Source organism: Ruditapes philippinarum, unplaced genomic scaffold (assembly GCF_026571515.1).
Source record: "Ruditapes philippinarum isolate M1 unplaced genomic scaffold, ASM2657151v2 ctg1087_1_1_1_1, whole genome shotgun sequence".
Classification (NCBI taxonomy): domain Eukaryota; kingdom Metazoa; phylum Mollusca; class Bivalvia; order Venerida; family Veneridae; genus Ruditapes; species Ruditapes philippinarum.
The window spans coordinates 81,952-98,829 of record NW_026853277.1 but is presented as its reverse complement, the minus strand read 5'-3'; the positions used below and the strand labels follow the sequence as shown (position 1 = coordinate 98,829).

Genomic DNA, 16,878 nt, shown 5'->3' with positions numbered 1-16,878 from the left:
GAACGTTTATGCCATCTGAACATGGTCTACACTGTTTGCTGGTCAGTTGGAACATATTTTGAAAATTAACCTGCAAATGATAGATGGTTTTTGCCCAGATTGAATGATGGACAAGTTAATTTTAATGATATTTGCATGGTTAGGTAAGCAAGTCCTTTCACACTTTATATATAGAGTTTTTCAGACGGACATGGCTCTGCTTGTGACATAGGAAAATCGTAATGTTATTGTTCAGGTAATTATAGAAAATTTAGATAACGTCATAAATTTAATCTTCCTTAATAAATATCAATACAATTTTTGTTTCCAAATTTAAACCATTTGAGAAAAAACCCATGGTCATCATCTGTAATGCATTCTTCCCAGAGGCCATTCACTTCAGAAATTTTACATTATATAATAACGTTATATAATAAAGTTTTTTTCAAGCAATTTGTAGGAAATATAGAATTAGTTTTCTTAATAGACTTTTGAAAGCTTTTTGGTAAATATAGAAGCAATATGTCTGAAAACAGATGTTTTTGGTTGCGAAAGATTAGAAAAAAAAATGTTTTAAGACAAGATAGAAGTAGAATTCTACAGGCATGTAAACATCTTGTAGTCCTAATAATTGCTTTTAATTAATCACATCTCCATTACAGCAATTAAATATTCATTTATCGTAATGTAATTTTCCCTCTAGAAAATTTGTTATGCAGATTTAGGGGTGTAGATTATTGAAAATAAATTGGAAGTTTATTTCTTGACAATTTTTTGCTTTTTCTTGGTGAAAATTGGCACAGTGAAATATAGCAGGGAGAGAAAAAAAGGAATCGAGGAAGAAATTACAGTGCGATGATTGGTTTAATGTACTGAGATAATTACTTACCAGCATCTAAAAGATATCACAGTGACTTACTTAAATGTATGTCTGAAAATTGTAGCATTGTAACATTAATTTTAACTTTATTTTTTTTTTAGCTTAATTCAGGGTTGCCAGCGGACTTGAAAAGTCAGGGAAATTGGGTATTTTTTCAAGGTCAGGGAATTGTCAGGGAATTTTGAAATTTGGTCAGTGAAAAATGAAAATCCTGAAAAGTCAGTGAAAAGTCAGGGAAAAATTATTTCAAAGGTCGAAAAACATATGCATTGAAGGTCTTTCTTGGCTATGGCAGTCTTTAGGCATTTAATATTTGACTTTATCATTCTCACAGTTAAGCATTAAATTCAAATAATAGTAAACTGTGATATTAAGAAGTATGATATGTTAACTTAGTGATTATAATACCCATTATTTACCTTAGAACATCATTCAGCCTAAAGACTGAAAGGCTTTGCAACCATTGCCTCCAGAGCTGACTTATACGTAATTTCTGTTGCATAATTTAACCAGTTGCCATCATGTTTGCAAGACAAATCCTCTTGTCTAAGCAAAAAGCAAAGCAGGTTATATGCCAATATGGTACTTTGGTATACATGTATACTGACTAGATTTTGTTAGTAATTAAAAGCCCTTCTTTGCTTTTTGCTTTGACATTTAGAAATTGTACATGAGGATTTGTCTTGCAAACATGATGAAAACTGGTTAAATTATGCAATGCTATGTTTTTCACACTAACTTTTTTTTACACTAACTTACTTCACTCATTCAAAGTCTTTAATTTTATAGTGATTATTTCATGATATGCCAAAATGAGCCCTTTGTTCTTGTTTTCACAATCAGTGGAGTTTATCATGATGCCTTATACAAGTAACTGTGTTAAATGTTTATTGTTCTTATAGTTTAGAGATGTTTGAATTTTAAGTTTTGTCATACAAGTATTACTCTTATAGTCTTGGTGTTTTATATGTTACTCCTAGGAAGGAAAAAGTGACTTATGTGATTTCTAATACAGATGCTTATATTATGATTCTTCTGATTTTCATGTCATATGTTTCACTGACCAACAGTTACACTGTGTTTGAATAGAAATAGTTAAGAATAGTAGAACACAATGTTTGAATCATTACTTTGATGTAAATGTTTTATATTTTGGAAAATAAATACAAGTCAACATGCAAAAATATAATGGGAGGATTGGACGGCTATAGGGGTTTATGTGTTTGACGATTTTGGTCAGTGAAAAACATGATTTGGTCAGTGAAAAGTCAGGGAAAAGTCAGGGAATTTTATTTCACCAAAGTGCTGGCAACCCTGTAATTTCATTAAGGGCATAAATCTTTCTTTTTTTTGTTCTGGAGATGAAATTACATTCTACAACTCAAGAATTTAATACTTAGAAATTATATAGACCAGTGATACAATACATTAAGTGGCACAATCTGACCAATTAAATTTGTTGTTGATTTATTAACATATAACCAGAAATTAAGTTGATATTTTAGAAATAATTGTAGGCAAGAACATTGAATATGACATGACTTTCACAGTGTTGCTGTGACACTGAATTTAAAGAAAAAACAAAAATAGACCAAAATCTCATGGCTAGTTGGGTCCAAAGTAAGTAATTGAAGTCTGAAATCTCACAGAATATAAGTACAATTATCAATAACTCGCTATAAGAAATATGTACATACAAAAGATATGAAAATCAATTTAAGATTAAAAAAATATGAAGCCTGATAATTATAATCTGGACGGACTGACAAGTTATCCTAGATTTGAAGTACAGATCTGTAGTCCCCAACTTTAGATAATGAACCTAAAGGCTGCACTTGAAAAGAAAAGCTCCTCCAGACATTATGATTTATAGACTATCAATTTTCTCCCTTCCACGAAATTAATTAACAAAATTGGACAAATGTTTGCCATCAATAGAAACATTATCTTTCTAGAAGTTGATCTAATGAATTTTGCATTTAAGCTAACTGTGTCTCATTAATTGTGTAATGATTCTTCATCAACAAATCAAGAAATATTGCTGATGGGAGAGATGGATAGTGTAGTATAGAAGACATGATTGTTCTGGGGGAAAAAGGCATGAAAATAACAGATCCATAGCTTTTCAGATTTCTATAAAGATTTCACTGTATCTGTATTTTATAGAAGGGGAGAAAAAATCATTTTTCTATTTTCTGCTCAAGTGTAATAAAGTAAAAAAAATAAAAAAGATTAATAGATTTATGATGGATATAGGAATCATAAATTATGTATTATTAGGTTGTTGGGTTGTTTTGTATTTTTTATTTAAAAGTTTTACTGAGATGTTATATCGTGCTTTCATAAACCTAGTGCGAGAAAGTTGCTGCTTGCATGAAATGATTGGTTAAATACACTTTTTTGCCTGTAAAGCAATAGAATATAAATACAACAGGTCATTGAAACTCATTCTATTAATGTAATTAAAGTTTTAGATATAAGATGTTGTAATTAGGAGGGGGCTGGCTGTTGGTTGAAATAATGTATATAGGGGCACCTGAGGACTCCACCACTGAAATTAGAATGTTGAAATTTTACTTGGAGAGTGCCACTAGGAGAGACTACCACTGCTGTTGCTTTAAATAATGCAATGAGAGGCATGATACTCCACCAATGAAACTAGAATGCTGAAATTTTGTTGTGATCAGTATAATCCTCACACAAAATATATATATATAAGAAAATAAATATTATCGTTCTATATCTTCTCAGAAATTAAAGCAAATTATTGACAACCCCATACCAAATATATTATCTTTTATTGTTATTTAATTTGATGAACAGTGTACAGATCAATAAAATATTTTTTGAAAAGTGCCTAACTTCTGGGCAATAGATTCTGGTTAACTGCGACAAGCCTCTCAATGATTATGATTGATGCTCTATGTAGACAGAAGCTTGCTTAATTTGAAAATCAATTGGGAGAAAATTGAGAAACAATGTTCAAGTAATTACTGATAACAGTTGTCAAATATCAAACTCTATTTGTTTTAAATGAAAGTAAATGATGTTTAATTAAAAGAGATGCAGTTTTTGCGTCTCTGCTAATTCCTTCAGTATTATTGAATAGTCAGTGGTGAAAAGTGTGATTGGATGCCAAAGACTTCATTCAATAAGCGACCGCATGGCTGTGTTGTGAACATGTCCGACTAGTAATGATCGCTACCTGCATGGGTTCAAACCCCGTCAGGAGCAAATTGTTGTTTCCTTTAATATTAAACTTTACACTCATTGCTGCAGTACTGGTTGGTTCGAGGAATGTATTCAAAAGTGTGTTCGTAAGCTTTCTACACAATCAAACTAAAAAATATTCTGTATAAACCAAAGACACTTAGACAGATCTGGCTCTCAAATACTGTGTATTATCAAGTAGTAAAATTGAAATGTAATAATAAAGAAATAAAATTTATTTGACGAAAAAGTAGAATTATGTGATTATATAAATGAGAATAAAAGATTTTGTGATCAACCTTGGTCAATCAACTTATATTACCGGTACATACAAATGTATTTGCTTACTAGATTATTGTTGTCTTGATGATATCATAATATCTGGATATTGTTCTTTGTGTTGTTCATCCATAAATTATCCCAAGTACAGGGTGTCATTGACTAATGTAATAGACTTATATTATACAAAAAAAAGGGGCGAGAAAGGATTAATTTATCTCGTAATTTAAAGGCTAGACAAACTGAGATCTGGTAGCAGTTTTTCTATTTCATCTCAACGGGACATTTCAGTTTCATGTTTCGAAAGTATTATCTGGTACCCTGGTTAGTTTTCACACAAAATAAACAGCAATTATCACCCTTGAACAAGTTTATATTTGTACAAATATTTACATTTGTAACATATCTTAACTGCAAAGATTTACAGATGATGTGGGGGATACATGGGTGAGCAAGGGCATTAAACTCACTGAAGACTTAAATAGGGATGATACACTCCACTTTAAATCAAGCGGAGTTTTATTTTTCGTAAATAAAAGGAGCTTTTTAAAAAGATAAATGATAACAAGGTCAGCAGTTCAAACTAATGCTCTATAAAACACGTCCGTGTGAACTAATGTTCTGTGTCCTTTTACTTTCCCGGCATAATGTTTTCTCTTTCGTTGCCTAATTTAACTGATGTCCTTGCTCTGATTGATTTGTCCTAATTAGTGAAATTAACCTCTAGCCTGCTAGCATTAACTTATTCTATATATCGAGGGTTGACCACAAAAAAGTTGTAAGACCTTTTTTATTATGCCCCCATTTCGAAGAAAAGGGGGTATATTGCTTTGCACTTGTCGGTCCGTCGGTCTGTCGGTCCGTCGGTCCGTCGGTCCGTAGACCAAATGGTTTCCGAGTGATAACTAAAGAACCCTTAGGCCTAGGAACTTCAAACTTGGTATGGTGATTGGTCATGACCAGTAGATGACCCCTATTGATTTTGGGGTCAAGGGGTCAAAGGTCAAGGTCACATTGACCTTGTAAGCAAAAACGGTTTCCGATCAATAACTAAAGAACCTTAAGGCCTAGGAACTTCAAACTTGGTATGGTTGATTGGTCATGATCAGTAGATGACCCCTATTGATTTGGGGTCAAGGGGTCAAAGGTCAAGGTCACATTGACCTCTTGGGGCCCGGTAAAAAACGTTTCAGATCAATAACAAAAGAACCCTTAGGCACTAGGAACTTCAAACTTGGTATGGTGATTTTTATGACCAGGAGATGACCCCTAATGATTTTGGGGTTAAGGGGTCAAAAAGGTCAAGGTCACATTGACCTTGTAGTAAAAACGGGTTTCCGATCAATAACTAAAGAACCCTTAGGCTAGGAACTTCAAACTTGGTATGGTGATTGGTCATGACCAGCAAACCTATTGATTTTGGGGTCAAGGGGTCAGGTCACATTGACCTTGTAGGTAAAAACGGTTTCTGATCAAAACTAAAGAACCCTTAGGCCTAGGAACTTCAAACTTGGTTATGGTGATTGGTTATATCAGCAGATGACCACTATTGATTTTGGGGTCAAGGGACGTCAAAGTCAGGTCACATTGACCTTGTAAGCAAAAACGGTTTCCGATCAATAACTAAAGAACTTTAAGGCCTAGAACTTCAAACTTGGGTATGGTGATTGTCATGGATCAGTAGATGACCCCTATTTGATTTTGGGTCAAGGGGTCAAAGGTCAAGTCACATTGACCTCTTGGGTAAAACGGTTTCGGATCAATAACAAAGAACCCTTAGCCCTAGGAACTTCAAACTTGTATGGTGATTGGTTATGACCAGGAGATGACCCCTATTGATTTTGGGGTTAAGGGGTCAAAGGTCCAAGGTCACATTGACCTTGTAGGTAAAAATGGTTTCCGATCAATAACTAAAGAACCCTTAGCCTAGGAACTTCAAAACTTGGTATGGTGATTGGTCATGACCAGCAGATGACCTATTGATTTTGGGGTCAAGGGGTCAAAGGTCAAGGTCACATTGACCTTGTAGGTAAAAACGGTTTCCGATCAATTAACTAAAAACGCTTAGGCCTAGGAACTTCAAACTTTGTATGATGATTGGTCGTGACCAGCAGATGACCCCTATTGGGTCAAGGGGTCAAAGGTCAAGGTCACATTGACCTTGTAAGTAAAACGGTTTCTGATCAATAACTTAAGAACGCTTAGGCCTAGGAACTTCAAACTTGGTATGGTGATTTTGTCATGACCAGCAGATTACCCCTATTGATTTTGGGATCAAGGGGTCAAAGGTCAAGGTCACATTGACATTGTAAGTAAAAACGGCTTCTGATCAATAAACTAAAGAACGCTTCGGCCTAGGAACTTCAAACTTGCATGGTGATTGGTTATGACCAGCAGATGACCCCTATTGATTTTGGGGTCAAAGGTCAAGGTCACATTGACCTTGTATGTTTAAACGGTTTCCGATCAATAACTAAAGAACCCTTAGGCCTAGGAACTTAAAAATTGGTATGGTGATTGGTCATGACCAGCAGATGACCTATTGATTTTGGGGTCAAGGGGCTCAAAGGTCAAGGTCACATTGACCTTGTAGGTAAAAACAGTTTCCGATCAATTAACTAAAAACGCTTAGGCCCAGGAACTTCAAAGTTTGTATGATGATTGGTCGTGACCAGCAGATGACCCCTATTGAGTTTTGGGTCAAGGGGTCAAAAGTTAAGGTCATGACCAGTAGATACTTGATAACCCTTATTAATTGTTTGATCACTGGGTAAGAAGTCATGCATAATAATCTTATCACATGACTAATTGGCTGCTGATAGGGGGCATACATGTTTTACAAACATATCTTGTTTCAATAAAGTTTCTGCAGTTTTGCGGTGAACCCTTGATATGCTAACTCAAATGGTATAAGATAAAATTCATCACTTTAACCCATAGTCTGAAGGGGAAAACTGATTCTATTCATGTGACCAATGGAGGCTCAAGGTCAATCATAGAGATACATCTGTGCCATCTGATCATGGTGACACTGCACTCATTACATATTTTAAAATGTTCCCTGATTGAATGAAAGATGAACAAGTTTGTTTAAGATGATTTGCTTAAATGATATTAAGGGTTTAGTGAAATTAAAAAAAAAAATTGTTTCACTGACTTATAATACATGTATACCATAGCCCGACTATTTACTATAATGATATTAGGTTTTGCCAGTGTTGCTACTTGTGCTCTTATACTTTACCATGTTGAATTTCTTAAATGGACTAGTTCACCAAACAAACAAGCCATTTTTGGAAATTTCCATTAATAAATTTTTGGGGATATAAAGATAAAAAAAACTTAAATTTTTGTCAGCCAACAGTCTGTTTATACTGCATGGATGTGCAGGCTGGCCTAATTGTTCTAAACAAGTGACTGTGGCTAATCTGTGAGCACACTGAGTACCCTGATAATTATGGGTTAAAGAGTGATATTTTTATGTCCAATTATACTATTTACAAGGGGTTAAACTTGATTTTGTCAAGTCATAATTGACAAGAAATAAAAACTTTATTGTTTAGTTGAAAGTATGATTATGTCATGATGAGTAATTTTTGTTTTGTTAACTTTGTGGTTAATATGTACCAAAGAAAATAGTTTTCTTAACCATATAAAGTTTGTAAGTAACAACTGCTTCAAAATATATACCCATGACACTATATTTTAAGATATAGTATTACAAGTTAAACAAATAATCCACTGCAGTTTTGTTTTTGAATCATGTGATTCTTGTGAAGTTTTGCTCTCTGAGGGACAATCTTATAAAAAAAATTAAAAAATACACCAGTTTGTCATAAACAGTATACAAAGAGTCTACAGGTCTGACTAACTTACCCTTGATTTGACCAGAGCAAGGAACAATTTACTACCTGATGTCTTAATTGATTGACTCAGACAGAACACTGGTAGTAGTCATTGAATGAGCAAAGAATGAGTCAAGTACTGTACCTGCACCTACATAAAGACCTGTATTAATAATAATTGTCTCAAGACTGACATGATAAAAATAGTGTTGAAATAATAACCTATTAATGACTTGTTTGGATATTGTCCCAGGTGGTAATTAACAATACATAGGTATTTTATCAGTGTAACATGGGTGGTGAGAAATATGTTAGGGTCATTGTAATCATTTAATGGATCATTTCATGCCATAGAATAATATTATAAATATATTTTTTAGAATGACTGTAATAAAAAAAATGATATCATAGATATCAGTCTGTGTTGTCATGTTTTAAGGAGTGGGCATACCTACCAATAAAACCTTATCATGAGAATGTGAGAATGATAATGTTAATATATATATTATATAAGTTTTGTATGATCATGACTTTTTATCTTAAATCATACTGAATGCTTCTTTTGTTTGAGAAATATTCTTGGTTTATGTTAAGGTTTGGAAGTAATTCTGTGGCATTCACATACCAAAGCATTGGTCCAGTGCTCTATAATTCAAAAATTGCGAAATAACTTTTGTCCTGACCACAATCAATAGATGATTGCTTTAATCAATGATTATATAGTGTTACTCTTGACCATTGCCTTGACTATTTGAAGAATAGGGAGAGCTAATTGTACTGACAAACAGGCATTGGCATCATAGTTGGTGTCTCCCAGTATTCTCTGTGATTATTCAAAATGGTGGGCACAAGTCCCAAAACTCTTGAATTGCCCTATTTACTGAGTTATGACCCTTTTCTTACTGTCAAACTCTGAGAATAGACGAGAACACTGTCCTATGAACAAGAACTTGCTGTGGTATATTTAGGACTCTCACACTGTTAAAAGTAATTAGACCACTAAGTGCACTTCTAATAGTATCTTTATAACATTGTATATAAAGAAATTTATAAAATAATCAATCAAAAACTGAAAAAGATGAGAATTTTACAAAAGAAAAATTATATTTAACTCTTCCATCTTATTATCATTTCCTGAAGCTTCTTATAGCTTTATTCTTACAGTATATTAGCCTTCCAGTATTGTACCATATACTTTTCTTGGGTTCTTTGAGCCTTAAAGCCAACCCATTGTTTATACATATCAGGCTATCAGCTGTGCTCATTAATTACCCCTGATTTACATGAAACAAAACTTTTGTAGTTAGATTGACATGTCATACAGGCAATGTCTGTCAGAGGAATGGCTGTCTCTTACCCCCTTCCCCTTGCATGCTTCATAATGTCATATCATATTAATCATGGCATCATTTATAATAACATGTACATACATATTTTACCCTTTTGAGCCTTTGTCTGACAGGACACTTTCAGTTAAATTTAGTAAATCTTTCTCTCCTCCAACTTTGATACAACAAAACAACATGCCATATACACAAAACATTCCAATCTACATGGAATTTTATATATTTTCAACTGGCAGAAACTTCTCAGATAGTAGATTTGATTGAAATCATATACGACAGTTATGGTAAAGATATTGGCAGTGAGCTATTTATAAGTTACCTGTTTGGTGATGTATATGTCAGATTCCACAGAGATCAAAGAGCAAAAGAGGTAGTCAAACTTTACTTATAGCCATGCTTTGATTGACACAATCACCAGGTATCTAAACAATACATTACACCAGTCACTGATTCCCCAGATGCTTGAGTGCATTTTAGACTGGCAGTGTTCTCTGCAAAACTGTGGCAACTAGAAATGTCTATAAGAACAGGTAATGATATTCTGACTAAGAATGTTGACGCGTTGGTTGAAGGTAGGGAAGATGTGCCTGATTTTAGTCCATCTTTCACCAGTTACAAGACAGTTTACATAACTGATTGGATCTATGATGAGTTTTACATATGCTAATTAATGTTTAGAACAGGTTTTTTTTTCATCCATTGACATTTTGTGGATTCTTGTCCCTCTTTCAACGTGAACAAGGCAGTTTATATAACTGAGTGGACATGTGATTGAGCTATACAGTCATGTGCCAAAGAATGTTTAGAAAACATTGTGAGATGTTTTCATTTGTTTCCGCTATATATTCAGATCTGTTACAAGACATTTTGATACAATTAATTACAATTATGATGGTTGAAGCATGTGTTGATCAAGATGTATCTATAGATACGAAGGTTAAGAACTACTTTTCCCACAGTTACTAATGGATTGCTGAGTGTAGGAATTTGATCTTTAACTGTGACGCCTCTGGAAAGAATATTTCAAGGATTCAGTGCTAACTCTTGTAATTTGATAGATTCATCAATTATATTATGATAGTTAATTTGATTTACAACATGGATTTCTCATAATTTTGTTTATTTGTTGATTATTTCATGACTAAAATTACGACTCCTCTGCTCCTTCATCTGCTTATAGAGGAGCAATTTGATGACTTATTGTGGAGAAGCTATCCAGCAAGCTGTCTGAAGGTTGGTTGTCACAGCTACCCGCGGGTGCTAATGGTTGAGTCAGAAATAATACACAAAGGGGCACACCAGGTCTTCCACTCTTCCTCTGCCAGTTTGAAATTCGCCATATGACCGTTTCAGTGTTGATGTGACTTAAAACGTATTAAAACAATATACGATATGTACATGAGTATGATCTCCACAGATACTTGTAGTATTACATGCAATTCAGCCCTTCCTCAGAAAGTAAAAAAAAAAGTCCTCGAAACCAAAGTAATTGTATGAGATTCTGACATAAACGTTACACCTTGTGTCAGACTCTGTAAAGCTGTCACCAACTGAACTCGGATGACATCGCCCTGAAGACAAACCTTCCAACAACTGAATTCTTCATATTGACCAATGTTATATGTATATGTATATGCAATATGAGTTTATTTATACCATTTATGCCATATGACCCTTACAGATCTGGACAGGAACTGTCAGAATTTCAACCCTTAACTATGGACTTTTTAATTAATTCTAAAGGCTCTAATAACATTTGACCTAATATTCAACCTAGTACTACAGCAGTTTGTACTTTACTGCAACCATCCTTCAATATTATTAAATGTAAGAAATGATATACTCCATTTAGTATATATATATATTACCATGATGTTATCGGTGAATAAAGCCATTGTTTGAAGTAGATGTATTTAGTACAATAACACAGAAGATGTTGTGTTTTCAAGGGCTGTTGTAAGTTTTAAGGTCAATCCAGATCAAGCTTATAGCATGTAAATCTATTTCATCAACATTTATTATATATAAAACTGGGTCATCTTCAATGTGACATGATCAAAGTAAATCCTGAATCCATATAAAGCTTCATTTAAACTCACAATTGTTAAGTTTCTTGTGTAACAAAAATGTTAATAATTGGTTTATACAGAATACGTGTGTTACTCATTATTTCGTATTTACCTTGGTTGAGAATTTATTTTAGTTTGCTTGAACTGGAGCTATAAGCTTACAGACACACCTGGAACCAACTTAGTACTGAGCAATGAGTGTTAAGTTTCTTGTTCAAGGAAACAGCAGCTTGCCCCTGGGACAGGGTTTGAAGCCACACGGCTAGTGCTCCTTTGAGTATTAGTCCAACACATTTTTTCATGCGACCATACTGCTGTGCCGCTGTTGTTCATACATTGTAATTATGAAAGATATTTAAATTTGCAATTTAAAAAGAAAGTTATTTTATAAGCAGATATTTATTGAAACTGTTGAAATCAGATGGACCTTGCAGCTTTTGCTTAATCTTTTGATTAACCAGTAGTGACTTACAATCCAAATTTCCTCTTTACATATTTTGTTGTAGTTTGTTTTTTACTGATGTATGTATGTAAGTTCATTTCACAGTGAATTGTGTTAAATAAATCTTAATGTATATAATTATATACATACCTTACTGATTTACAGTGCACACACTGTCAAGTTTTTCTTTTATATTTACATAGCATGTAATTTACCTGGCTTGTTTTATAAATTAAATCATTAATTTATAATACGAATTTAGGAGACATGGAATTTTGGCATAGCATGATCTCAAAAAAATGACTTTCTTAATGATTTAAATACATTTTGTAATTGTTTTCAGGTATTCAGTTACATGTTAATATACCCCCATTTTACATTAGAGAAAAGAATTCAGTAAAATCAGAGGCCTGATTGAAACTGATGAAGTCTAAGTAGAAAACTGTGTGGGGAATAATTTAAGATATTCAGAACGGTGTCTCCAAAGGTTGTTATGATATGCAGAAGCTTGTAGAGATGTTGAACTTGTGGAATTCTCTATTTTTTGTCAGTAAATATTGAGAAAATGTTTTCATCAGATGCCTGGAATATGCTGAAATTATAAGGAACATTTGTTAAGTTTCTTGAGCACAAGTGTTAAGAAAGGCTGTGGTTAAGGTGTCTGCCTATGAACCTTGTGGGTTTGAGACTTTAACATTGGTCAATTGTGTCCTTGTATTAAAACACCAGTCTTTTAAATTCCAGGGAGTAAACTTGAAAGTGGTTTGAATAAACATAAGCTTTCGTGACAGGTCTTGACCAAAAACTTGTGCATAAAATTTAGTTTATTTGCTCATTTTTATGTCAATTGGGCAAAATGACCTAAATATGAGAAGCAAAAAAAAGTTTTTAACTCAAATCAAGCTAAAAAAAAGAAGCACAAAAGTACAAGTTGCAATTTTATTCTGAGATTTTTACATATCTTTAGTACTACCCATTTGATTTTTGTAAGAAATTTAAATTTTACGATTATAGGCTCTTGACCTCAGTTGAGTTCTTTGAGTCCATTGCATAACAAATCAGTTGGGTTGATAGGTTGCTCAGGAAAGACAATGAAATGAGTGCAAGCTAGCTGTTTTTTTGCTAATTTACATCTTGTTTAAGTGCAACTAATGCAACTTTTGTACTTTTGATAACTGAATGTTAAAGGCTCTGGAAAGTTTCTGATGCTAATTCATTTATATTATCATGACTACATTTGTATAACTAAACGGCACACACAATACTACACTTTGTTGACATATTTTGTTTTGTAATATGAAGTCGATGAAATAAAAGGTAAAAAAAAGTTTTAAATCAAGCTTTTGTTAATATAGAAAAAATACAGTTAGTTATTTAATATTGAGCATTCTTTACAGACATATCAACTGTGGCCACTATAAATTTCTATATCATCAACAGGTCCTGATTGGCCCCCTACCCCCCCCTCCCCCCACCATCTCTCAAGTTTTATTGTTGCATTCTGTCACCATTGTCAACAATGATATTTCCCACATTCCATAGAATGACTCCCTATTGTAACCCATTGATTATCTGACCAGAATTCAAGCGGGATGGGGTCAGGGATAATGTCATATTCGGACAACCGGAGAACTCTCCTACAATGACGGCACCAGTGTTCGTTTTATTCATGATCGAAGGGGATATATGAATCATAAAATTGTTGTATGATGATTCCTGGTATCATGTAAAGTTGATGTGTTCTACATGATAAATGACAAAATGATATGCGAGGGGGTGTGTGAGTCAGGAGTAAATATTTCTTGAGGGTAATTTAGTGCCACATTTGTTGCTGAGAATTTTGATAGGTTGTACAGAGTGATTGTAATCATTCCATAGAAGAATTAGATCCACAATGTCAACTTGCTCTATGTAAGAATTCTGTGAACAGGTTTTTTAGCTCCATGATTTGTTAACTGATTTTTCTCATGCGTGCTTTAATTTTTGAGATTTCATTCTTTAAAAATGTGAAATTGTTCAAAATTTAATGTCTTGGTGATTGTAGTAATGGTAATAGTAATGAGCATGGTGATAATGTTAGTGATGATGATGATGATGATGATGGTAGAGGTGGTGATAGTAATGGTGGTAATAATGATTATGATTATATATAGTAATAGTGGTGATAATGATAAAGATTATTGTGAGGATGATAATTAGGATGATGATGATGTCAATGATGTTGGTAGTAGTAATGATGTTGTTGATGATGATGATGATGATGGTAGAGGTGGTGATAGTAATGGTGGTAATAATGATAATGATTATTGTGAGGATGATTATTAGGAGGATGATGATGATGTCAATGATGGTGGTAGTAGTAATGATGTTGTTGATGATGATGGTGCTAGTGTTATTGATGCTGGTTATGTTATTTTGATGATGTTGGTAAAGATAAGTTAGTTAAAAATTAGTAATTATTTTATTGAAAAAATTAAAAACACTTAAATAAACAAACAGTATTTTTTTCTAGAAACTTAATTTTGTCAAGTTTTTTTTTTTTTTTTTTTTATGGGAGGGGGGGGGGGGGGGTCAGGGGAGTAGAATACAAGATATTGGTATTCATTTTGACAATCCTTAATACAATCTAAGCTATTAATCTGTATCTTGTAAATGCTTTTTTGGGGAGATGAAATGATGAAATGTTCAGTGGGAGATAGATCAAAAGATTACTGCAGTTTTCTGAGTGATATTACCCAATCAAATGATTGGAGAAAAACATTTTTGGTAATAAAAATGAAAAAAAAAGTGAGTCATCTCCTGAATGCCATTCCAGGCAGCAATGATTAAAAAGTCTTGATAAATGGTACAGCCAGGCTTTTTTAATCTGAACTGAATCTTTGTGACCTTACTGTCTGTTGATGGTGGTCTATAAAGATAAAGAAATAATTCAACCATTTCATTCATATAATTTTGAGGTCGTATTTTTGACTTTGATAAGCTTTATGAAGTTTCCAAATGGCATTTGATGGAATTGTCTGAAAATTCGATAAACTGCACCACAATTTCAGCTGAACCTTTAAGTATTTGAGATGCATGTGTATTTTATTAAAGACGAACAGAATGACAAAGTTTATCTATGTGTGATAATTTTTTTATTTAAGGTGATTTCTTTTCAAAAGTAGATGCATTGCCTTTGAAATCTTTTTTTGTATTGAAGAGTAAAATCCCCATGGAAAAAAAAGCCCTGAAAAGTTTCAGTTACGTCTAAAATGTATTAATTTTGGTAATAAATGGAAATGTGAGTCATGCTCGACACCATTGAGGCGGCAATGATTGCAAAAGTCATGATAAATGATACAGCCAATTCTTTAATCAGGAACAAATCTCTATGACCTTTTTTGTCAATTCTGGTATAGATGAAAAATGACAAATGTTCAGCCAACCAGTGGCATTCATGCAACGAATTTTGACTACTGGAGACATAAAGTGGCCTGTTGTATAGAATGTGTCAGGACAGTCTTTGGTCGATGAATCGTTATTAATTTTCCCATATACCATTGCCGGGGATAAAAAGGCGAGCTTTCTTGATGTTCCCCGATGGTCTGATATTAATATTCCCTCATAAAGTGCAAGATGTAATAGAATCTACTCATATTTATATGACATCGTATGATTTAGCGGGATGTTCGGCCTGTAATAAGAAACCAACTATCAGAGGGTGCATCAGTGTCACGGCCCTGTACACTAATCTAGTGATATTGGTTTGTTATTGAGCTTGGGATAGAGAAAAATGATAGCATGATATGAGAAGTCAGCAGCGTGCATGCATTGAGAAGGAAGTGCTACAGCTTGATTCGTTTTGACAGGGAACTTTTTTTGTTGAAACAACAGGAAAAGGAGCGTCAATTGTATTGTTATTATTGTCCTTTCCTAAAATAATACAAATATTAAGTATATTTATAAATAGAATCATAATCATTAAGACGAAACTATTATAACTGAAGTATTATATATTAAGTATCATGTTGTATAATTTCTATGAAACACAATATGTCAAGGAATTTCACTTTTTCAAAAACAGTCATTGGTGTGCTTGCGTTAGATTTCTATTCAATTTTTTTTTCCTTTTTCTGTACTTTCAGATGCAGCCTAAAAAAGGATTGTGCCAGTAATGATCAGGTGTTGCGCTGGCTGCCATACAGTGGTAGTAACAATTCTTGTCCATCCATTACAAGTGTCATCCCCAAACAGATACAGAAAGAATACTCCCATTCTAGAAGCATACAGGTACTATTCTTTAGTGTATTTAACATATCTATTGATATGTGAAAATAAAAAACATTATCAAAAATATTCTTTCACAGCAGTTTTTAAGTCCTCGTTATATGACGGCCATTGGACCTTATAAGGTATTTGTCTCGTTTTAAGATTCTAGTTGTAATTTATCTCAAATCAGTTATATATCTCAGTCATAGGTATTTATCTCATTCCAAGGTTATCTAATTCTAATTTCTTCAGAAATTTATCTCATTCTAAGGTAATTGCAATGGTATTTATCTCATTCTTAGGTATTTATCTCATTCCTAGGCTATAATACCTAGTAGGTATTTATCTCATTCTTAGGTATATAACTCATTCCTAGGCTATGATACCTAGGTATTATTTATCTCATTCTAGGTATGGTATCTATACCATTTCCTTTCCTCTTCAAAAATTTCTATCTTGTTTGTATTTATACCCCCCGCACAACGAAGTTGTAAGGGGGGTATACTGGACCAGACGTCCAGACTTCTCCCTGTCCGTCCGTCGGTTTTTCCTTGTCCGCCCAATTACTTTAGATTCCTTT

General features: G+C 33.4%; 1 protein-coding gene across 3 annotated transcripts in view; it reads left to right on the top strand.

The window, feature by feature from the left end:
- LOC132736358 (plexin-A2-like) overlaps nucleotides 1–16,878 on the top strand; it is a 106,746-nt gene that overhangs the window by 31,087 nt on the left and 58,781 nt on the right. For all 3 annotated transcript variants that reach the window (XM_060723474.1, XM_060723472.1, XM_060723473.1), the window contains exon 3: nucleotides 16,175–16,319. In XM_060723474.1, the coding sequence (XP_060579457.1) occupies nucleotides 16,175–16,319 (145 nt within the window). The remainder of the gene's footprint in view (nucleotides 1–16,174; nucleotides 16,320–16,878) is intronic.